This window comes from Colletes latitarsis, chromosome 14 (assembly GCF_051014445.1).
Source record: "Colletes latitarsis isolate SP2378_abdomen chromosome 14, iyColLati1, whole genome shotgun sequence".
NCBI classification, from domain to species: Eukaryota; Metazoa; Arthropoda; class Insecta; order Hymenoptera; family Colletidae; genus Colletes; species Colletes latitarsis.
Window position 1 is genome coordinate 28,895,202 of NC_135147.1, and position 24,597 is coordinate 28,919,798.

Below are 24,597 nucleotides of genomic sequence, written 5' to 3' on the forward strand. Positions count from 1 at the left end.
TTTTGAAAAATGAATGGCTGATTTATAAGCGATTTTACTAGTAATATGAAAGCGTATCGTTACGTTACGAAACTTACTATGATTATGATGCTATGATTGCGACGCGCTATAATATAGATTCCATAGATTCGTTTAAAGCGTGTGTAATTGCAATTAATACATTGACTACCCTCGTAAAGTTTTACTTTTGTCGATATATCCATATCGAATTAAACGTAAGTGTCCTCGATCCTGACGACATTGATAAATGAGATTTGTCGTTTATTTTGTTGCTTTTTCGGGCAACAAAAGAAAAACAAAACGAATAAAAGGTTCGTATCGCATTATTGTCCAACAACATACAATAGTAACAATAATGTACCGTTGGTTCCTTTGTGACAAAAAAAATGCATTATGGTTCCACAGACTCGGTAGTCAAAGTATTAATAATGATTATATTAATGACTCGATAAACTTTGCTATTACAAAAAAAAATTGTATATCTCAATATGGAAAGGTAAAAAATGCAGTCTGTATTGCTCGGTACGAATATTAATTCAAAATATGATTAAAAATTCCTTGTTACCAATATGTATGTTTATTGTTTAACAAGCACCATGTTTGAAGAACAATGATTTTTACATGCAAAAAATTTGTTTTCCAACAAATTGACGATTCTTTGAAAATTCTCTTACCTTACCTCTCCATAGTGAGACTCCTACGCAAACTTGTTAAACCTGTGAATCTTATATGCAATTAGTTGTATTATTTACCAGCATAATACTGTATGTACTTGTTCCAATAACAATATGCACTTTTATTTTTATCATAAAGTATAAATGGAAAAAGTGTACCTTTTTATATTACTGTTAAGGCGCCTTACATGAATAAAATTTTTAGAAAACGAGATTCAAATCGATATCGTACAATTCAATAAGAACAATGTACGATGATACTTTTACTTTATATTCTTTGCGTTGTCGATAGTTTTTTCATACACCTTTGTTCGTATACATACGTTAATTCAATCACCTCTCATATGCATCTTAATTCATCGTACGTTTTATTTGACAAACTACATTAAAAAATATTTTTTAATATTTTTATTATAAATTATATATGGTACATAACAAATTTATATAGTGTATAAGAAATATATTTTTTTATCTGATTGAAAGATTGGAGATTAGGATTAGAATTTCTCTCTGAGCATAAATTAGACTTTTAAACAATACTACATATAGACATTTGTAAAAAAAAAGATTAACTTTTAATTATTTTCTCTACATATTAATTTTATACATATTATCGTATATAAATAGCATATGTGTGAATGTATGTTAATTATGATTGTATACATACAGGCAGGCATATGCTCATCTCTTTAATTGTCAACAATATATATACATACATATACATATATATATTATATAATATTATATATTATATTATATTTTATAATATATATATATATATACACACACACACATATACATATATATAGAGCAACATAAGTACTTTATACGTAAAATTAAAAAGGCTTCGTGTATGTACAAATTGTCTATAAAACAATAATTATAAACCCATGTATTGAGGGGAAGAAGAAAACGTGTTTCTTGTAGAGTTATTTTTCCTCGAATCCTCAGTATTAGGGTTATCGCTAGAAACAAGTAATACATACTTATTTTAATGTGAACATGTTCCTATGCAAAGTTTTTTGTTATAAATTTTGAAAAGTTTTTACTGCATCTAGTAATTTGGAATGTTTAAGTGAATTACCCAAAGAAAGGCATTAGGGATATAAGCGTCTGTCTACTTGGTCTGGACACAAATGCAGGAGAACATTGTGCTAATCTTCCAACAATCCGTCTTAACCAATACTGCAATTTTTGTCGTCTTTCTTCTACAAATTTAGCATCCTAAAAATATGGCGAAAGGAATAAAAGTCAAGTAACATATTGTATATTATTTGAATATCTTTCAGCGTTTATATACACATGTATACCTTATTTCCTATTGTCTTCTTTGGTGGAAATTCGAAAGTAGTAACAATAGTATCATGTTTTTTTAATTCTCTATAAAGTGCATGAAACTGCGCATATCGTCTATATATATTCCATTCAGTATCTCTAATCCGTACATATATCTGTAACAATAGTTGATTTAAGAACTATTTAAGCTAATAAATTTAGGTGATATACTCTATATATATGATTTAAATTACCTGATAGACATGATGAATATCTGAAGGTTGACCTGTAAGAAACGCAGATGGAATCCATATATGAATGAGACATGGCGGTTCTGAAGGTAAATCATCTTCGTTTAGGGGGCCACGAAGACACTCTAATTCAGCTTGTAATAATTTAACTAATCTATCCCTGTATAATATTTTCGAACATTAATATAAAGTATATACATTACGATCGATTAAATGTACAGGGTAATAGTGCGAACGCCCTATAGAGTAATTATACCTATTAGTTAATTGAAGAGTTAATCTAGCATTAAATTCCATTAATTCAGCATGCATGTCTGCAACTTGAATTAATTTTTCCTCGTATTGTTGAGCTTCGTTATGGTAATCTAACGATGGATCCTCTTCGGAGACTGTAGTGGAATCGGAACCTCTCCTTAACATTTGTACCGCAGTTACGTATTTACGTAATTGTTGTCTTAATAGTTCATTTTCTCTGTCGAATGATAATTATATTAAATAAAATTTCGACGAATTTCTATACATTCTACAGCAAGATAAATATAATTATGACCATTTTTTACCTATTTAATGTTTGTAACTGCAACTCGTGCCTTTCAAGATAATTTTGGTGTTGTCTTTGTAAACGAGCAAGCTGAGATCTACTAGTCAATGCATCCTCTTTAGCTTGTTCTAAAATTTCAGTTGTAGCTACAAGTTTCATTCGTAATGCATCTATGTCTAAACTTTCTGCATCTGCATGAGTATCTAAGTCTGCGAGTGGTTCCGTAGCTTCCACCGCAGCTTCTGCAACCTCAGACGAATCCTGTGGAAAATAATTTTTTTTATTTATTCTCATTCAGTTGATTGAATCTTACTACATTCTGTACTTACGTCTAAGTAGTTTGGCAATGCTAGCAACATGTCGTCTAACGTCTGGTCTAATGGCGATACAGGAACAAGTCCACCCATATTACCAGAATCTGTAATCGGAGTCAATACTTTTTCTTCTTCAAACGATTCACTGAAAAATTTGTAATATATTATTATTTAATTTAACACTAATAATTGCTTTTTAAATCGAGAAAACCGAAAAACCCGTATAACTATCAAAAACTCATAAAAATGTAAAATTAAATAATTGGATTGTTCATCAGCTACTAGACCAAGTAAATAAATGCCTTAAAAGAAAACGGCAACGCATTGTCAACCGAATATTAATATCTGTACAATTGCTATGACCTCAACAGCTGATACAACTTTAAACATCATAAAACAAAAATACAGTATATAATCGTATGTAAACAGGTGTTCCAAGACATTAATGATAATGGTTTTATATATTTCACCCATAAAAGTGTCTTTTCTCACAGATAGGTGTTACCAAGTCATCCAAGTGAATACATCCACGAGAAAATGCGTACTAATGGGCATAGCTTCGTCACATTAATACTACTCTACGAATACTACACCGCAATTTCGTGATTCTGCCATCAAGTAAAACTCATTGTTATCTGGTAAGTCGTACAATAAAATCTCTACTCTAAGCTATTATGTCCTAAAAAACAGCAGATCGTAAGGATCTGACATTATTTATACTTACCATTTTTCGCACTCGGAAGATTCTTTGTTGATTGTTACATTAACGTCATTCGATTCCGTTTGAGATTGCGATACTGATAAACAAAGCATCGTAGAATTTTTTGTCGACGTTACTATAGGAGAATTGAGACAGGTTGGAGGTGCGCTGACTGAAACGGTAGCTTCCGTAATTTCTTGTTCATCATTTTCATCATCAAACGAAATTATATAAGTTGGTACTTTTTTCCTTTGTTTCTGTTGTTTCAAAGTAGGCCCTAATTTTAACACAAACGTTGTTTCAGTAGTATACAAAATTTTTAAGAATCACACATGTTTAAATACCTGGTATTGTGGATGATATAATTGGTTCGGACAACGAAACTTTCTGTTTCTCAATTTCTTTTCCTTTTAAATTGTTATCCAATTCTTCATTATCTACCCTAATTGCAAATAAAATGCTACCAAGTCCTACAAAGTAAAATTATATTCAATACATTTCAGCAGATTAAGTAGTCAAGTATAAAACTACAGTGTTTGTATACCTGCAGCTACGTTCGGCAGTATTGCGCTTCGTTCTTGGTCGAGTAAAAATGCCCAATCTTCATAGAATGGAGACAATACGGTAGAATCGATAATACAATGTAAATGACGTTCTAAAGAACGCTCATTCAATACTGCTCTTAACCATGCCCTACCACGACCATAATCTGTATGAACTCTTTTTAATATACTAAAACGTTCTTGTTCATGCCATGTCAACTGTTCCTTTATGCATGGCCAGAATGCCATGTCTGATGTGGTACATGATTTTGTACTACTACCGGATACTATGTCAGACACATGCCTGTAACAGTACAGATAATACATAGATAACAACCAAATGCGTAGTAATTATCATATTAGTCATTCCACAGCACTATCTTTCGAATGTTTGTTAATATGTTGATTTCTTATAAATGATAAATGTTTAAAATATGGAAACTGCTACAATATCATTTTGTAGAAAGTTGTTATAAGAATTTTATTTCTTGAAAGGAAATTCAGAACTTGATCTTTTTCGATACCTTAAAGCAGAGTTGATTCTTTCGATGCAATTTGTACGTAATCCATGAGTAAAGATCAATTCAAATACATGGCACAAATGTGTAACAGATACATCAGATTCAGTTGCTAATTCGGTACGTCCACCAAATCTAACATGACACTTCTTTGCAGCAGCCAATAAATCTTCCAATAATTTAGAGCGTTCGGCTGCATGATCATAAGTTTGATTACCATCGATTACATTATGCGTGCCTGGCACAATTGCTGACATCATACGTAAAGCCTAAAATACATAGACAATTATTATAAGTATTGATATTTAGTTTAGTATAGACTTACATAATGACAAATTCTTGTAATCGTATTAGAAATGATTTACATACATTATGTAAGCAAGAAATGTAAGAAATAGGTTTCATAATTTAAATAATCCAAAAGAAACTTTTACTTGATTTCATAATAAATGATATTACAAAAGAATATTCAAAATCTAATTTTCACATATATCTTGGTGTTCTAAATCGTTTTAATTAGCGTTTTAGTACTTATAACAAATACAAACCATAATATACTTTTCATGTTGCACAGAAAAGAATTAAACGATATTTAAAAAAATGTAAATTATTATGTTCGTTTCATTACATGAACAAACGCGCGCGACTAATATTGTAACGTATAGAAACAATGAAATTTACGTCTGTTTTCAACAATTGCTACAACGCATAATCGTCGTTTATGTTAATTAATTGAAAGTGTCGCGTAACAAGTTCCTCGTTACTTCGATAGGACCAATATTGACAACGAATGATTAAATGCAAACTTTGACTTTACGTTAAAAAAATAAATGCATACCATGGATATGAATCAGTGAAGATCACCGTCGATTTCCTTTCAAATTACAGTTGTCATTAAAAAAAATAGTACAAAAGACGTGCATAAATATATCACTTCTTGGAATTGTTATTCATATAGAGCTTGTCATCAAGATAACGTTGCAACTGTATCATGACAATTGACAAAGAGATTCGCTTTTCGTAATGTAAACTAGTATACAAATTTATATTACAGAAAATTTCAGAGGCGGAAACTTAATCTCTTCATTCTGTATTCTTCTCCTCACACACAGATGCGCACCAATGTTACCAGACGGTAGACCGGAGAATATTGCCCCTCCACTTACGTACACTAATCCACAGTCACGTGTATGTGAGCTCTTGTGCTTCGGGCAGCTTCGGGGATTCGAGAAAGAAGGCAAATGTGAGTTTTTCCTTCTTGTTCTCGAAACAAGTATTTCTTTGCCTTCTTTCTCGAATCCCCGATGCTATCCGAAGCACAGAATTCACGTACACGTGATTGTCATTAGTGCATATAAGTGGAGGGACAATTTCTTCCGGCTGCCACCTAGTGTACTGGTGTGCACAGCGTGTCCTGTGAATTAGATATAAAACGGGCATAAAAAAAGTGGTTCTGTTTGTTGAGAATTTTAAATACATGCACTCAATTTAATTCTGACAGACTGAACCCTTCGAGAAGAGTCACCAACGTTAAGTTTACCATCTCTTCTAGGCGTTTAGCGGCTGCTTTTCATAAGCGCGCGAAATCATTATGCCGCTGATCGCACGATGAAGTAACTTTAAGTGGCGTGATCAAAGTCCATCAAGTTCATAATTTGGTCCGTCACAGAATGTGTTAACGCAGAATAATGTATGCTATTCTGTGGTGTTAAGTCAATGATTCTTAATTTTTTTCAGGTTGGTTGCAATAACGTATACATATATATACATCGACGGTGACACTAGTAACGACGAACTTCGTTGGCGTCTAACGGAGACATGATCTACCATAAGAGCCATGTTACGCGAATTCGACTTTTCTTCTTGATCTTGAACAGCTAAAGTTCGTCCTCGCGTCAATAGTATACAATTTCGAATCTCGGCTTCGCAGGCATTTTTACGTTTTGACCTATATAGGCACATATATTTATCGTAATCGTTTATTTGAGGTTGCGTCGGTGAATATTTCCTGCTGCGTATCTCAGGATTGTTGGTAATGGGTTGCATATATTTGTTACGTTTGTGAAAATTTTGGTGGATTATTTCTTGAAAACTCCAAGGATGACAAGATTCTTGGAAGGGACAACTTGTAAATAATGTGTGAGTGTACTTTGTACAAGGGGTAGGCGACTGTCGGAGTCACTCTTCTTCGACTTCAGCTGTTCAAGAGCAAGAAGGAAAGGCTCCCATTCATGTTCTTTATCGATTTCCCGAAGCTGTGTGAAGTGCTGACCTGACGTAACATGTGGCTCGTGCGGTAGGATATATCAGTTTTCCCCACCATTTTGTTAAACGCTAAAGAAGTTCGTCGTTACTAGTGTCACCGGCGATGCACTCAATTATGTCAAATTTGGCCACACTGGGTGCGAGGTTTCCAATAAATGACACTGGGAACGCCACCTTTTACTTTAACAGACTATGTGTTTTGTATATATGCAATTTTAAAGACACTTTCCCCCGCCCCCTTGCCAAGTACATATATAGTTCACTAATCGAGGTTTTTCTATCTTTTAATTTTAATAAATTCCAGTACCTACACATATCAACCACGAATATTTTTAAAGAAGATTGGTAATTTGCAAACCTGGTCAAAGTTTACGATGAATAGTAACATTCACAGTTGTCAAAAGATGCTTGTATTTGTGACATGCATACATGAAAAGTCCAAATGAAAGTATTCCGCATTTGTCCATAGAAGGTTATGAACTTTGTACAGGAAATTTTATCGACAAGTTAACGCAAACTTATGTAAACTATGGCACCTGAAAGATCAAGTTCTGTTACTGGAAACCAATTAAGAAACGCTCCGAATGTTTTAACCAGGTATTACTTCTTTTAAAAAATTGGTTCGAGAAAAAATTTAACGACGAATAACAACGATCTATTCAAAAACTTGTCTAAATTAACAAAAGAAGCTAGTGTATATGATCTGAGATCTGAGTTTATAACTCTACTTCTTTTCCTTATGATTTTGTTAATGTTTAAATATAAATTATAATCAATTATAATTAAATAATCAGAAGTTTAACTAATTTTCTTGTATTTAACGTCATAGTAAATAATGTTATATTATTCTTATATGGAGTTATTCTTTTACAGTATACCAAATATATCATCACCATTTCCTTCTTCCAACATTCAACCAAGTAATCCACCCCCAGTGCCACCACGTCAACCAGTCCAAAATTATTTTGGATTCAGTGATTATAGACCATATGGATCTAATTACTATGGTGGATATGGATATGGGAATCAATATAGAGGATTCAGTGGGTATGGAGGATATAGTTCCTATGGTTATAATCCATATTCCAATTATAATAATTATGGAACATTTGGTGGCCATAGTGGTGATGTTGAAAGTAGGTAAGTCACAACTGTAAAAGTATTACAATAGTGAATTCATGTTTTAGTTATATTACTTGCATTAAAGTTGTAAAGTATTCATCATACAAAATACGTTTTTTTCACAGATTTACTCAGTATGTTGAAGAAAACACTAGACCAACCTTTCAGCTAATAGAAACTATTCTTCAGACATTTTCATCAATGACAATGCTCTTGGAATCTACTTATTTTACTTTGACAAATTCATTTAGAGCAATTTTAAGTGTTGCAGAAAATGTTGGAAAGTTACATTCTACTATAGGACAACTATTTAATACTTTTGCACTGATTAGATTTCTCAAATGGTTGTACAGAAAAATTTCACGCAATACGGGTAAGATTTAAAAAAATTACTTATATAAATTTAAGACGTTTGGTTAGGTGAATGTTAGAAGTGTGAAGCATTCAAATACTTTCATATATAAGTGTATATATAAATTTAAAAATTTCCATCTGAAAGATATTAAAATATTCTTTAATTAAATGTTTTCTTTTTCAGGTTTCCAAAGTGAAGGTTCTATTAATGAAGAATTATGGGAGAAATCGGTAGTAAAAGTTGGAAATGAGAGTGTTAATAATTCTTCTTTTTGGTCTGGATTTCTATTATTTAGCGTGTTTTTTGTAGTACCCTATATGATTCATAAAATCTCAAATAACATAAAACATTTTAAAGCAAAAGGTACCACAATTGGAAATATATTAAAATAATTATTATTTAATACTTGTTATGGTCATTTTTTTTAAAACGTAACTTTATAATAATGTATATATTTTAGGAAAGGATCCAAAAGAATGGTCTCAATATGAAGAACCATTATATACTGCAATAGTTCTGTATGACTTTGTTGGAGTAAATAGCGAAGAATTGAATGTGAAAGTTGGTCAAAAAGTTTATCTCGCGCCCAAATCCCTTCAACCAAAAAATTTGCCAGGATGGTGTAAAGTTACTGACGATGTAAACGTTGGTCTCATTCCCTATAATTATATTAGGGTCATAGGACAGTTGAAAAAAAAGGAAGAAAATACTGAAGTAACAGCTCAAAACGAAGAAAATTCTTCTCCAAATGACAACCATTATAGACGTAAGAAAGAAGATTCTGAAATTTTAAGAACTGATAAAAATTTCGCAGATGAAGCGTAAGCATTATTTATTAATTTTCCATGTAATATTGAATATTTTGCAACGTTAATCGATAAAAACTATACTTAAAATATTGTGTCAGTCAATAACTTATTTTGAAAGATACCAAAATTGCCTTCAAATATACATCATAAGTAAGTCTGGATTAACATTAATAAAAAAAGTTTGACATAAACTTCACTTTTTAAAATTCATTTCACGAATTTAGGATTTAGAGGATAAAGATATAATACCGATGTCAAAGTTGGGGGAAAGTGGGAAAAATAACAAACAACTAACGAAGCGTTCTAATTTTAAAACGATTAAAATTTAGTTAAATCAAAATCTTATGCTTGCTTATTTTTAGAGCAAGATTGAATGACCGATTTTTCGAAGGATTTAATGGGTGAGACTTTTAGTGTTACATGCAGTACTTATATGTATACTGCAGATCGTAATACGTCATTTTAGTGGTAATAATAAATTGTCAACGTATTGTATTATTAAATTTGTACACAGTTTTCTACTTTAATCTTAATTTTTATTTATAATAAATTAGATATTTAAATGGATATTGTTAAGTTTATTCCTTTTCAGAAATTCAACATTAACTTTTAACAAATATAAATTAGGAAAAAATCATAATTTGTCTAATTTAGACTCTAACTCAGGTTCATATTTTCATTCGACAATTACACTTACTACATTAGCTTATTTATTGAAAAATTATAAAAATAAAGTTCATCAAAGTGAAAGGAAATTTTTTTAAAGGATTTTAAAAAAAGTACAAACATGTTCACATAAAATACTTTATAGGTATACGTATATTATATTTATATATTTTTATGCGTTGCGCGTACTTGCACGCTCATATTTATATAATTTACAATTTCACTTTCTCTCTCTTTTTAACAATTTCAATAACAAATTCTACATTCTACACAACGAATTCTGCAATCAGTTTAGCATTCTAAAGAAGGGAATGTTTTGTTAGGAAGGAAAACAGAATGGAACGAAGAGAAAAGAGAAAATGAGAAAGGAATTTTTGTTTAATCAGTGAACTTGCGATTAGGGTTGCTTCCAAAGAGCGCGGCACGTATTTTAGGTACTAATTCTTGTGCTATTAATTCTAATCTCGTTTCCAAAGTGTTGCTAACTTTTATGCGTCCTAAAAAAAGAATTGATATGGACTGTTTAATGTATTTTTAATAGAAGGTGCATCACTTTTTGAAATAATTAATAAGTGGTAATATAATCGTGACAAAAAATGTAAATTGTTATTGCAGTACATACATACCTTTTCCTGCAAATAAGTCAACACCGCCACAACTGTTAGGAGGAAGGAAAGTGTCTTGATCGATTTTAATTATGACATCCTTATTAGTTAATTGTTTATATGTATCTTGAACAGAATCAACAAGGGATTCTACTAAAGGAAGATCTACTTGACGAACGCGAACAGTAGCATGGCCTTCTGTCAACTACAAATTAAAAATACATTTGTTTTATGAGAAATACATAAATTAAATAATGTTAGTTTAGATAAGCACATACCTGACACAAGCCTTGTAAAATTAATAATTTCAAAATTTCTCTATACTGTACAGAATCTCGTGTTACTTCTCCTAATTTCATTCTAGCTTCATCAAGTACATTGCGCACATGGTCTTCTCTGACTTTCAGGACTTTTAAGCGAGCCTGATTTAACATATTTGACGACTGACTATATATAAGAAAATTTCAATTAATCCTTCAAAAACCAATCAATGCATATAATTATGATATTAAATATTGTTTCATACATTTTCTTTTGAAGTTCAACTTGTTTCTCCTTCTTCTCATAGTATTCCATGATCTTAAGTCTTTGCTGCTGAACCAAGCGACCTTTTTCAATATTAAATTCTTCTTCTGCCTTAGCATCTATTTCTTCTGCCTTTTCATTGGCCTCTTGTTCAATAAAGGCCATCATATGTTTAATCTGAAGAAACAAGATTAATATAATACTGTCATAATCTAAAAACAAACTATAAGCTTGCATTGAAAAATTACACATGTTTTTCATTGGAATTTAAAATTTCCGAAATGATCTTTTATCATAAATAATGAACAATGAAAATAATGAGAAATTTGACCAGAAACAGTGCCAAAACAAGTGTTTTGCAAAAACAACAATATATAGAATAAAATGCAAAAATAGCTTAAAATCAATACTCAACAGTAGTTTGCAAATAGTCAATTTCAGTAGTTTTAGTACCTGTTTTTGTACATCCGCATCGCTCAATGCCATTTTGAAGTTTTAGAAGATGTTGATTCTTTGTAATAAAGATTTTTAAAACTATTTTCGGAGTCTGTAACGTCTGAATCCAATTTTTCGAAGAGTCAACGCCTACTGACGAAAGGGTCTTCTCTTAATGACGATCATATGACACGAATTGTGCGTTCGTAAAAACGATTTACCAGATTGAAATATACGAGATGTATGCGTTCGTGAAGTACACAAAGATTTACTTTCTACTCATTGTTTTATAAAAAATATCTAAATTACAATATTTACACGGTAAATATACAGTTATTTATATAAAAGCATCGTAAATATACTGTGCGTGTATAATATACTTATTTATGTGCATACATTTATTTATTAATTTATTTAAAAAACAGTAAATTTGCAAAATTGTATTCCGAACGAAACTTGAAACTAGATTAGCGTGTGGAACCAACGTGTACGATAAAAAAGATCCCACTTTATTGTGACATTTCAGTGCATTTGAAAAGTCTGATTAACTAGCTCGTCTTCAGCGTGTGTGTGTCGGTGGTTGCATTTCATACTTTTATAAGAAAACACTGCTCTCGATCAGAAGTTTGCGGTCCTTTAACAAATTAATATAATTTTACTAGCTTAGAAAGATAACATATAACGTGGTAATTGTCAAACAAGTTAGCTGTCAAATAAATTTTTAGAAGGTAATGTTTCGTTGACTCTAACCTAAAACGACACGCGTTACCTTTCATCATTTGATTTTTGAAAAGTATCAATAAACTGTTTTTTTTATTGGTACGATATTTAGTTTTCGTTCGTAAATGCTTCAATTGTTTTCGATAATCGATTTCTATCAATCTTTCTATAGTTTTCTTGAAAAGATTAATCTTTGTTTATTGTATATTGAATTTTGGGGTTATGTTATCGGTTGATTTTATGTTTAATGAGCAGTTATTTAACAATGTCAAGATCACGAATAAGCATTAAAATCTGTTGTCTGGAAAGTTTTTTCCTTGACTGAAAATTATGTATGTTACGTCTCCTTCTGAAAAAAAATTATGCCAAAAATTTAAGGATTTATTTTTGTTGTACTATCTGTAAATGCTGTAATCGTAACTATCTGCTTTCATTTTAATTCGATTGTAATGTTATTGAGTGTTATTTAGTTTCAATTTTATTTTGACAAAAATATTAATGATGAAATATGTTTGTTAAAAACGATTGATGATTGATAGTCAGAATGAAAAGAATAAACAATAAATTGTTTTATGTTACTGTTGTAATTGAAGTTTCATGTTTCTTTTGTCAGTTTAAGTAATTTTTGTAGTCTATTGAACACAAAAGAAAATACTATTATCCTATCTTTTAATTAGCTTATAATTTTGTGTGCATTTATCATAATTTATTTAATTAAAATATTCTATGATTCATATAAAAAAAAAACATATGTTACTTTACTATATTGTCAAATCATTATTTTTAGTAATTGTAATAGTTAATTGTATATGCTAACCACAGTTAATGTCATATTCACAGGACAATAGCAAAGAAGATGTCAAATACAGAATCTTTAGCAGAGGTAACAGATGTAGTTCAAATTCTTCGACAATGGGAAGAGGAACATTCGTCACCTACGTATGATCCAATTCCAACACTTCAAAGACTGGCAGAAATCATAGAATTAGAAACTGAAAATTATTTGAAAATGGATCCAGATCCATTTGATGAAAGACATCCATCACGCACAGATCCAGAGTGCAATTTTGGGCATATATTAAAGGTTCTGTTTAGAAAGGATAATTTCATGACCAAGGTAAAGAAAATTAGTGCATAATATTTAACATGCCCCATGCTATTACAAGATTCAAAATAATTAAATAATGTGCTATATTTTCAACAGCTTATAAATGATTATTTGAGAGATACTTACTGGTCTCGCGCGGGCGTTACGGGTCGCGATGTTAGAAAACTCAATATTGCAGCCTGCCGTCTTATGCTTGATATACTTCCTGGTTTAGAAACTTCTGCAGTATTTCAGCCAGATATGGAAGGGCTTATCCATCGTCTTTTTTCTTGGGCAGAAAAAAGTGTTGAACCTTTGCAAAGTTATGCAACCGGACTTGTAGCTGCAGCAATGGAGGTTCAGGAAATTGCGACAGGTTTATTTTTAAATTCATTTTTTATATACTTTTTATTAGAAATGGTTGGTTTCATTAAAATTTTCCTCTAACTTATTTTATTTAATTATCTAATAATTGTATGGCAGGATTTAGAGAACAAAACGGAAAAGTGGTTCCTCTAATGTTAAAGAGGCTTCATAATTTACAAGAGAAGGCACAGGAGGATAGACAACTTGCAGTTAATAACAGACCGTTTGCACATTTTGGCCAAGATAAAAATAGTGGAGGGGATGGTGAAAACAAAGGTGTTCCTGGAAAAAGAAAAGTAATTTTTTTTAAATTAATTCCGATGTATTACTAAGTAAATATCATAAGCATAAACATTAAAATTCTACTTAAAGGTGCGAGAAAAACGAAAAGAGAATGGTGTTCTTAAAAGCCCTAATCGCAGTAATTATTTCTCCGAGGATGAAGAAGATTGTCTTCAGTCCTCTGAGGATTCTGCACCGTTACCTAAGAAAAAGAAAAATAATACAGAATGCGAAACTCCTGTAAAGAATGATATCATTTATCCAGAAATGTCGCCGCCTTTGTCTGTGCCAAAGAATTTTAATTCTAACAATCAAGTGACGCCGTCTAAAACGCAAACCACTCACGGCAGACCTGGTAATGTTTCTTCTGTACGATGCAATCTGCAAAAAAACTCTGCATCTTCGTTGCAGAGTTCAAGTACTCCCTCTCCGTTATTAGAAGGAAATTCAAACTCATCATGGGCAGAAATGGAATCATATGTTATTGGAAATGTGCAAATACATCCTCCAACATTGGCTACGAGACAAATGCTGATACTGAGGTGATGCGATTATAATCTTAATCTATTTTTATTATTTTGAAATCGTTAACAAGAAAGCCAATTTAAAAAATTGTTTTTGTCATATCACAGGTATCTTACACCAATGGGTGAATATCAAGAATTCTTAGGTCATGTTTTTGAACAAAATGCTCTGGAACTAATTCTCAAGTACATTAACGTTAGAGAAACCAAGGACAGTCGCCTAGCTTTTGAGGCTTTGAAATATTTAGCCTCTCTTCTCTGCCATAAGAAATTCTCCATTGAATTCCTCAATGTTGGAGGTTTACAGAAACTATTAGACGTTCCAAGACCCAGCGTTGCGGCTACGGGAGTTTCTATTTGTTTATACTACCTAGCATACTGTGAGGATGCAATGGAAAGGGTGTGTCTACTACCAAAGCATGTTATTTCGGATCTTGTTACTTATGCATTGTGGCTTTTGGAACGGAGTCATGATTCTGGAAGATGCCATGCAACAATGTTCTTTGGATTTTCTTTTCCATTTAAGGTGATACTAGAAGAATTTGATGCGCAGGACGGATTGCGAAAACTTTTCAATGTGGTAAATATTTTTTTTATATTAAACACTATAGTTGTCTATTCTATTAATACATACATATGATAACTTATCTAAAACATGCTTTGAAATGTTTTATTTATTTGTATAACGTTTTATTGCGAGCCTTCATAAGTTTCTGAGTTACTGTTTAATTTCAAATTTATCGTTTCTAAGATATCCACATTACCAATATTAAACATAGAAGAAGAGCCAGCATTAAATGATGATGAAGAGTGTGCTTCTAGACAAATAGTTAGACACGTTGCAGTAGCTTTGAAACGATACATGGAAGCTCATTTACATTTGAAAGCAGAGCAATTACAAAGAGCAGAAAATGTTAGAGCAGAACGCGACACGTTGCAGCCATCGTTACCGCCTTATAAAGCTTGTAAACTAAGCAGCGAAGAAGTACAAGCAAAGGTAGTAGCAAGAATTATTCATTATGAATATTATACATACTTACGTATTAATATATTTCAAAGTCGGTAAGTCTATTAATTTTACTTGCGCTCATTACATTATTTTTTCATGAAAGGTGGAAATTCTTCAAAAATTAATGTCTGTAAGAGCAGTATGGCCACCGGTAGAAGAATTACATCGTCTTGGAGGCATAACGCTTCTTCTACAGATTATAGCTTTCGCTAGAGAGTGGAATTATAGCGGTCGTGTTCATACAACTTCCAGCGCGGAGACAGTCCGTTCGTGTCTCGATGTAATAGCCATTTGTTCCGTTGTGCCAAAAGTGATGCTTTTACTCTGTGAAAGAGTCGACATGCCGGATATGTCAATGACAATGGCAATTAATTTACTTTTGGCCGCAGCAGAATGTGAAATTATTGCCGACGCTGATGTACAGAGAGCTGCACTAAGGGCCGTCATTAATTGTGTCTGCGCTCCGATAAATAGGGTAAATCATTTTTAAATTAAATAGTTACTCGAATAATAGAATATAAATTCAATGATATCTTAACTTTTAAAACTATTAGTCACTTTTTATCTGTATCGTTTTCCGCATTACAGATTGGTGGTAACGTAGCAAGATATTCGGTAACAGGCTCTGCTAAGAAAAAAGCTAATATTAATAATAGCGAAGAATTAATACAAAAAATTTGGGAAAGCGTAAGATCTAATAACGGAATAATGGTATGTACATCAATTATATTAATGACTATATACAACAAAATTTTTATCAAGGAAAGAGCAAACAGACAAATGACAAATTCATATATTTCTAATCGTATTAAATAACTGTTTATTTCGTTTTACAGGTTTTATTACAATTAATGATGGTTAAAACTCCAATCACAGATGCAGATAGCATAAGAGCGCTAGCCTGCCGTGCCTTGGCAGGTTTGGCACGCAGTGAAAAAGTCAGACAAATAATTAGCAAACTTCCAATGTTTACTGATGGACAAATTCAAGCTCTTATGAAAGATCCAATACTCCAAGAAAAGAGACAGGAACACGTTACATTTCAGAAGTATGCTTTAGAGCTAATGGAAAGAGTTTCTGGTAAAGCAAAGCCTACTGGAGCAGAATATGAAATCTCTTTGGTTAGCCTACATAGGGTATGTTTCGTACATTTTTTTCTTTTTCTGGTTATCCCGTGTTTCCCTTGTTATATAATTTAAATTTCTATTTTATAGGCAAATGTAGTAGCGCAGACAAGGATACAATACAACGAACAGCAGTTAAATCAATTAATATACCAACATTTAATGGCAAAAGGCTTAACCGAAACTGCAGCAACTCTTCATAGAGAAGGAAGTCTAGATTCTTCTGCAATAATGAAACCAGTATGTACATATCAACCGTTTACGTACCGCAACCCTGCAACCACTGGAGTAAGTTATATCAATAAAGTTTCTATAGTTAGTAATAAAATGATAATTTATTAAGAATATCATCGGAATATGGTAATTCTGTTTTAAAAATCTGTTACTAACTTTTCTTTCAAGACAAGAAACGGATTTTCTCCTGGAGCACCAGTTAATTTATACAACACAAGATGTAACCAAAGAGAAGTGTCTTCTCGGAACAACACTACACCTACTTCATCGTCTAGATATATATCTCATTCGAATACCGGTTCAAGTTCGTCATCTTTAACCTGTGGGAATAATCTACGCCTGAAACTTTCTGACTGTCTTAATCAAAATGTTATTTCGAATAGCACAAATCAACCAATTAAACTACAAATAAACCAAAAGTGAGTTATAATTCTATTAGACTTCTCTGTAATTAGTTACTTTTTTAGTACGTGATTATTAAAGGTAGGTTTTAAACAATGTGATAAAATAATTTCAGAAAAAATCAAGCGGATAAGCAGCTACTAGTCAATTCTATAAACTGTCTGTCAACTATGCAACCAACTTCATGTAGATCGCTACAGAAGCAAATTTCGAGAGACCCTGGAGGTGGTGGAGGACCTGGTGTAGCTACGTCCAATCCATCTACTATAACATTGGATTCTATTATTACAGAATATTTAACTAATCAACATGCACTGTGCAAAAATCCCATGGTCACTTGTCCGCAATTTAATCTCTTTGAGTAAGTATTCTACAAGTTTATTACGATATTTGCGTATCAAATTTGATGTTATTTATTTGTTATATTGTTACAAAATATTTCGATCGCAGGCCACATAAATGTCCAGATCCCTGTACAAAAAATTCAACACCGATAAATGTAACAGTAAGACTGTCCAGAAAGGAATTAGGAATGGATGGTAGAAGATTGGATAGAAGACACATTTATAGCCGATTTTGTCCTGTAAAAACTTTCCGGCCTACGGACGTTGGGACCTTCACCTGTTGTATTTTTTCGGTAACGTTATTTTCACTATTATTATTTTGAAGAGATAAATTTAGTACTTGCAACATTTTCTCAATTAATCTCTACGTATAAATAAATCTGTAAGGGTAAATATTTGTATGACTTCAACTCAGAGAATAGGTTAATATGTCTGTATCGGTCCCCTGAGCAACACCGCGGACAAAAGCTAATATGTAGTACGCTAAGTCCTCCAGTTACAAGGTCTTAAAAAATCAAAAACTCGCGACTTGATAAAATGATAAAAAAAAATAATAATGCGTTGAAATGTATTTACTAATATGTTAATTTTAATTTTTTTTGCAGCCTTGTCAGCAGTATCTAATGCTGGGCACTTACGCGGGCGACGTAAAAATGTTTAATGCACACACAGGAATGGAGGAAGCGACATATCCGTGTCACGAGTCCTATGTTTATCACATGGAATGTAACCAACGTGGAAATTTATTGTTAACTTCTACCGCATGGAGAAGCCCCATGTCTGCACTTTGGAGTATAGGAATATTCTTCGATATGAAATTATCTTTAGAGAATGAAGATTATGTCGAATTTGGAAAACTTCAAGATAGAATTATTGGAACTCAAGCTGAAAGTGCTACGGTATGTATCTTTTCTTACGAATCTATCTATGTAAATTGCGTATGTACACTTATATGTGAAAGTATTTGAACACTTACATTTATGGCATTAAAATAATTCTTATTCCCAGATTTACGATATAGCTACAGGAAAATTAATAACCACTTTTTCTCCATCAATTTCCAACCAGTACACGAAAAATCGTGCTACTTCTAGTATGAACGATGAATTGGTTTTAAGCGACGGAATTCTCTGGGACGTAAATTCAGGAAAAGAAATTCATAAATTTGATAAATTAAATCAAACCCTTAACGGAGTTTTCCATCCGAATGGTATTAATATAAATCATATCATTATTCAATAGTTCAGTCGTTTGCATAATACATTCAATATCAAATCATTTTGCAACAGGTACAGAGGTAGTGTCAAATACAGAAGTTTGGGATTTAAGAACCTTCCATTTATTGAAGACAGTGCCAACGCTTGATCAAATGGAAGTAATTTTCTCTCCTATTAATAATATTATATACGCTGTGTCTTTGGATCAAGAAAACGGAAACGAATCACATTGTGTTACATCATTTAAGACATTAGATGCTTTGGATTATAGTAATATTGGTAAATAAAATTGAATTTTTCCTGAGTTTTGTATCTATACATTAAGTTTAATACGATTTATGTTCTGGATTTCAATAAACGATAATAAAATCAGTAACGAAAGCAATGATAATATTTTACATAATTTTAATTTCAGCAACTTGTGATGTCAAAAGAGGAATTTATGGGCTAGCTTGTAATAAATTCGATACGCAAATAGCTATCGTCGAAAATCAGGGAGAATTTCATAGCATCCAAGAATCGTGTGTTAGGCTGTACGATGTTGGTAGAAGAAGAGACGATGAGGATGAAGCTGATGAAGACGATGATGAAGAAGATCTTGATGCAAGTGATGATGATGGTTCGAATTCTGGTTCTGACGATAATAATGCTGATGGTATGTATTTAATACTTCCAATTCAGTATGAATAACCTTTTATATTAATTTTTTTAATTCATTTTAAGACTGAAAAAAAATTCGTTTTGTCGATAGATGCAGATAATCCAGACGCAGTAGCAGAAGAGAATGGCGATGAAAATGATCGAAACGATCGCGAAAATAATGACGACGACGACGACGACGATGATGAAAATGTGCTTGACGGCGATGATTCTGGAGACGATATGACGGATTATAGTCGGTCTTCAGAATTTCCGGATTATTCTCTGTCCGATGTCGATGATCTCGAAATTTATTTTCCATAACTGTCCTTCAAGTAAGAAGAAACAAACAAAGAATTTTTCTTTTAAACAGTTCCAATGCACTCTAAAAAGAAATTCATTTCATTTTCGGCCAATCGTGAGGCTGAAGGATGTTCAATCGTAATATATTGATTCCTAATTGGCGAAATGAAAATTTATATTTAAAATTCTGGAGAAAGTATTGTAACACGATCATCTAACTAGTAGCTATTCTCGTTATTTAGCTTATATATTTGTTAACATTAAAACAATGAAATTAATTAAATAATTGGTTAATTACACTTTTTCATTGTAGTTAGATTTATTTGAATAAACTTATAGATTTTTATTTGTAAGCTTTAGAAAAATTATAATTAAAATAATTTAATAAACGAAAATTTAGTGGCTGTAATTTAAATTTCGTTTCACCAATATTACAATATTCTAAAACCTTCAGTCGATCGACAAAAGTGTGTTGTCAAGATTGGCCAATGAAATAATTGAAATCGATTTACTCAGCAATCATTGAAATACTGAATAATACAAAAATCAATTTATCGCTGATGCAATTTTAAATATCGATCGAATGTTTCGTCGATTGATTTACATGTATATATTATTATTTAAGGTATTTGTTGTTCAATGAGTATGTATCGCATATTTACTAAAAAAAAAAAACTGGTTAATTATAAGAGATTTTCTTCATCTTCGAGATAATCGTAAAAATTTGTATCAGTTGAGAGATCATGTTAAAAACTCCCTGGAATCGAAATCTCAATTATTTTGAGACATTGATTAAACCAGTAAATTTTCAAAATTCTTTGAAGGTATACTTAAGTATATAAAATAAAGTATGCGAGTGAGTGAGAAACGTATGTCGTGTGTGTGTGTCAGAGAGAGAGAGATATTGTAAAAAGTTGATTTAATCCTGTCATTTGTTATCATTAAAGATTCGTGAATTTGTATAGACGTGCTCTAATAAATAGAACCGCGCTTTATGAAGAATTCCCGTGAGTCTATCAACAATATTTTCGTTTCTTAATATTAGTAAAAGAATTTTACTTTTCAATTTCGTATTTATCAAAAATGATTGTAATTGACCCCCACAAACGAAAATAATTTTTCCAGAATAATTTGAAATATTTTAATTTCGCCGAAAAATTTGTCTACTTATTGGAATTTTTTTCTCAAAAGTGCGTAGAATTTCGGAGGTATGTCTATTCACCAAAAATAAATGTAATTGTCCTCTGCAACCAAAAATAATTTTTTAGAACGATTTGAAATTTTTCAATTTCGTCGAAAAATTTAGGCACCTACCCCCTGTCGATTTTCCTTAAAAATTCGTTTTTGATTTTTAGTAATTTTGTTTGACGCTCTACAGAAAAGTTGTCTAATAGTTTTCTGTAGGTACCCATGAGCTCTACTTCAGAAAAAAGTTTCATTGAAATATACTCACTATTGTAGGTGTTATGGTCGTTTGAAAATTGCGTTTTTTAATCAGCTCCATAATCAACTCACAAGCACTTATTATGTCAACCTGCATACGATTTTGAGTCTCAACTGCCCAGGCATTTTTACTTTTCAACCCATGTATACCTATTACACATAAACGAGGTCAAGAATAGACCTATCGTTAGTGGGATGAACGCTATCGCTGTACCACGAGTGTCTTATAACATGAGATACACTCTTACAAAGTGGAACAAAATGTTAAAAAGATCATGCATCAAATTGTAAGGGGATCCTCGTAAGAAGGCTTTAATCTTCGTAATGGTTTTAATGGGTCACTAACTTATGGTCACTGGTGGTCAATAGTGAGGTTGACATCAAGGTCAATGGTCCAGTGAAGGTGCAGAAATGGTCAAGAGGTGGGACCAATCGAAATAGCGTTGTTCTCTAGACCAGCGGTTCTTGACTCTTCACGTTGACACTGTCTCCCCACTCTTCGACTTCCCCACTCGAAGACTACCGCTGGAGAAATTCTTCAGTACCCCTGGAGCATCCAGGGGGAACGGGTCTCGCGGGCCTAAGTCAGGCCATTCGTGCACCGCTGACCACTGGGGGGACCAGGAGTGACCAGGACTGACCAGGACTGACCAGGAGTGACCAGAACTGACCAGAACTGACCACTACTGACCAGTGCTGACCAGTGGAGACCCGATGACTGACCACTACTGACCACTACTGACCAGTGCCGGACCGTGATGACCAACGGTAAGAACTGTTCAAAAATTCTCTTCCCTCTTCTATTCTGTCGTTTGATACCAATTTCTGGTATCAATTACTTGCTTAACTGATGTTGCTATAATTTGAATATTTTCTTATTTTACAGCTGGCCCAGTGGTAACCATCCTATGTGGTAACTATCCTATCCTACTGACAACAAGTAGTAAGTCTACTCCACCTCTTTATATCTCATTATTTTCATTTGTTTATTTATCTATCTGATTTTATTTGGTTATTATGAATGTACCTTTTCTCTGTCTCTACTTTTACATATACTATGTTTGTTCCTATCAATTGCATGAATTTCTATTTTTACGTTCTTGCTCAAATTCTCGTAATGATCTGCGGAGGAACTTTGTTTGATTCTTCCATTTCGTTTGATTGTTTGGGGTTAATTCAATTTGGTGTCTCAATCCAAGTTTCTTTCATTATTATATTTATTACTTCGATTTTTCCATTTCGTTTGATTGTTTGGGGTTGATTCAGTTTGGTGTCTCGATCCAAGTTTCTTTCATTATTACGAATGTTCGTTTTGATTTGTATAACATGGTGTCGATGCATATACCATATTTGTTTCGATGATACTGACTAATATAAGATTTTTATTTTTATGTTTCAGCTTAAATTTCCTTCCATGTCACACTAATATAAATGTTAATTTTGATTTCAGTTTAGATTTAGATTAATCACCAGGACATCGAGGGAAAACGCCACAATCGCCGAGGGACATTTAATTCCAAGTACATTAGATTTAAGCTTCGTCGCGAATCTTAAAATTAACGTCGAAAATTTCTTTATTGTATATATTTTTGCGTTTTACCAAGCAATTATTCAATAAGTAGCTTCTCGTTTTCTCGTTCCCTCGTTCGTAGCTTCGGTCACCGCTGTTTCATCGATTGAAACATGTGATCGGCCGTGTATCTGGTCCTACAGATCTAATCGCCTTCCCTTGGTAAGCTTGATTGAGGGAAAACGGCACTTCGCTGGAAGGTGTGGAGTTTCCGTATTCTGCGGAAACGCATACCTTCCAGCGGAAGTCGACTCTGTCTCAGGTACTCTCTCTTTGTCAGACAGCCTAAGTCGGGTCCTTCGGGCTCCCGGCGGGTTGCGTTGGAGAAATGGAGACCTCGATTCGGAGTTGCAGTTCTCTGTTTTCTTGTTGAGATCGAGTTAGCAAGGGCAGTAGGTTCGATCCTCGGATCCGCTGCACGGTACAGCATCGCGTCGCGTCGCGTATCCCACGATTTAGCTTCATCCCTCTTTTTAACCACATAATTGCTTGGTACAGCTAAATCAAGGAACTTTGTTTCCTTCTATCGTCCGAATTTTAGCTTCAACTTGACTAGACTTGAGCTTCGACGTTAATTTTAAGTCCCTATTTTATGCGTCTCCCAATGTTGCCAAGTAATTATTTAACAAGTAGCTTCTCTCGACTCATTCTCTCGTTTCTTGCTTCGGTCACCGCTGTTTCGTCGGACGAAACATGTGATCGGCCGTCCAGTTTGTCCGAAAGATCTAGTCGCCTGCCAATGATAGATCGATTTCTAGAAATAGAAATCAATCTACCAAGGGTAGTGTTGATTCGATCCTCGGATCTGCTGCACGGTTCAGCTTCGCGTCGCGTCGCGTATCCCACAATTTAGCTTCACTCCTTTTTTAATAAAATAATTACTTGGTACATTTAGACTTAAGTCTTTAGTGTAGTCGCGTGTCCTGCCAAGTAATTATGTAACAAGTAGCTTCTCTTTGACTCGTCTCTCGTCCCCTCCGATCACCACTGCTTCCATGTAGAAAGCAAGTGATCGGCCGATTAGCTGGCCCGAAGGGTCAGTTGCCGTCCTCTAGCGAGACGATCCAAGGGAAAGGGTATTTCGGCCGCAGAGGGGATCAGGGACTGTTCCTGTCTGCGGTAGCCCCAACTCGGGATCCCTCTCTCTGTCAGACATCCCGAGTTGGGTCCATTTGGCTCCCAACAGGCTGCTTGGGGGAAATGGGGAACCCGTGTTGGGTGCGTCGATGCCCTTCCCCTTCGATCGGACTTGCCAAGAGGCAACGAGCTGACCCTTTTGGCCTCGCTATTCGGTTCGCGTCTCTCGTTCCTTGCACCATTGCATGGTGCATCGCGTCGTATCGCGTCGCGTCGCGTCACCCACGATTTAGCTTCGTCCCTCTTTTAAACAAAATAATTACTTGGCATGACTAATCTAGTTTCTAAGGATGTAAAAGGGAGATCGATGGAACTTGGATTCCATCTATCTCCCTTCGGGTCTCCACTCGCAGCAACCTCCACGTGGTGAGACCTGGTAATCGGTGTCACCCACGATAGAAAAGTTATTCTTCGTGGGTGACACCGAGCTAATGGCTGCGAATTTAGAATTGTTTCTTGATATAATAAACGAATTTAGATTTATAGTTAGGCAGATGTTTGGTTAGCCATTATGTTAGGCAGGTTATTTTTAATTGAAGACAAATTCTTTTGAAAATACTATCAACTCTCTTCGTTGGTTGGGCATCTTTCATTGATTG

The 24,597-nt window shown here is 33.3% G+C and overlaps 4 protein-coding genes across 10 annotated transcripts; 2 read left to right on the top strand and 2 right to left on the bottom strand.

Annotated features, from left to right (window-relative positions):
* Positions 1 to 34: 34 nt before the first annotated feature.
* On the bottom strand, positions 35 to 6,138 carry LOC143349845 (sorting nexin-29). Of its 2 annotated transcripts, none has more exons than XM_076781422.1 (12): positions 5,654 to 6,138; positions 4,822 to 5,084; positions 4,300 to 4,601; positions 4,100 to 4,225; positions 3,780 to 4,032; positions 3,071 to 3,200; positions 2,761 to 3,002; positions 2,457 to 2,672; positions 2,204 to 2,360; positions 1,985 to 2,125; positions 1,759 to 1,898; positions 35 to 1,639 (listed from the first exon to the last, which is right to left on the bottom strand). In XM_076781422.1, exons 1-12 carry the CDS (start codon positions 5,654 to 5,656, stop codon positions 1,555 to 1,557), a joined length of 2,058 nt encoding a protein of 685 aa, XP_076637537.1. In that variant the 5' UTR covers positions 5,657 to 6,138; the 3' UTR covers positions 35 to 1,554. The 2 variants fall into 2 exon arrangements, with proteins under 2 accessions (XP_076637537.1, XP_076637538.1); XM_076781423.1 differs by lacking the exon at positions 5,654 to 6,138 and adding an exon at positions 5,364 to 5,647.
* On the top strand, positions 3,548 to 9,933 carry Pex13 (peroxisomal biogenesis factor 13). 6 transcript variants are annotated; one of them, XM_076781439.1, is made up of 6 exons: positions 3,548 to 3,693; positions 7,419 to 7,677; positions 7,954 to 8,220; positions 8,328 to 8,575; positions 8,741 to 8,920; positions 9,018 to 9,933. In XM_076781439.1, the coding sequence occupies exons 2-6, from the start codon at positions 7,610 to 7,612 to the stop codon at positions 9,380 to 9,382; spliced, it is 1,128 nt and encodes a 375-aa protein (XP_076637554.1). In that variant the 5' UTR covers positions 3,548 to 3,693; positions 7,419 to 7,609; the 3' UTR covers positions 9,383 to 9,933. The 6 variants fall into 6 exon arrangements, 5 of the variants coding, with proteins under 5 accessions (XP_076637554.1, XP_076637556.1, XP_076637555.1 ...); XM_076781441.1 differs by having other exon boundaries at positions 7,422 to 7,677; XM_076781440.1 differs by lacking the exon at positions 3,548 to 3,693 and adding an exon at positions 6,257 to 6,552.
* Positions 9,934 to 10,156: 223 nt separating this feature from the next.
* Vha26 (V-type proton ATPase subunit Vha26) lies at positions 10,157 to 11,793 on the bottom strand. Its single transcript, XM_076781444.1, has 5 exons — positions 11,616 to 11,793; positions 11,164 to 11,339; positions 10,916 to 11,084; positions 10,659 to 10,842; positions 10,157 to 10,529 (listed from the first exon to the last, which is right to left on the bottom strand). The coding sequence occupies exons 1-5, from the start codon at positions 11,646 to 11,648 to the stop codon at positions 10,411 to 10,413; spliced, it is 681 nt and encodes a 226-aa protein (XP_076637559.1). The 5' UTR covers positions 11,649 to 11,793; the 3' UTR covers positions 10,157 to 10,410.
* Positions 11,794 to 12,158: 365 nt separating this feature from the next.
* Mahj (LisH and WD40 domain-containing protein mahjong) lies at positions 12,159 to 21,082 on the top strand. Its single transcript, XM_076781419.1, has 19 exons — positions 12,159 to 12,325; positions 13,158 to 13,434; positions 13,522 to 13,780; positions 13,888 to 14,066; positions 14,143 to 14,594; positions 14,685 to 15,156; positions 15,328 to 15,573; positions 15,689 to 16,060; positions 16,174 to 16,296; positions 16,422 to 16,721; positions 16,800 to 16,997; positions 17,112 to 17,362; positions 17,461 to 17,706; positions 17,796 to 17,982; positions 18,295 to 18,588; positions 18,698 to 18,899; positions 18,979 to 19,185; positions 19,322 to 19,561; positions 19,658 to 21,082. Exons 2-19 carry the CDS (start codon positions 13,174 to 13,176, stop codon positions 19,867 to 19,869), a joined length of 4,701 nt encoding a protein of 1,566 aa, XP_076637534.1. The 5' UTR covers positions 12,159 to 12,325; positions 13,158 to 13,173; the 3' UTR covers positions 19,870 to 21,082.
* Positions 21,083 to 24,597: the final 3,515 nt, after the last annotated feature.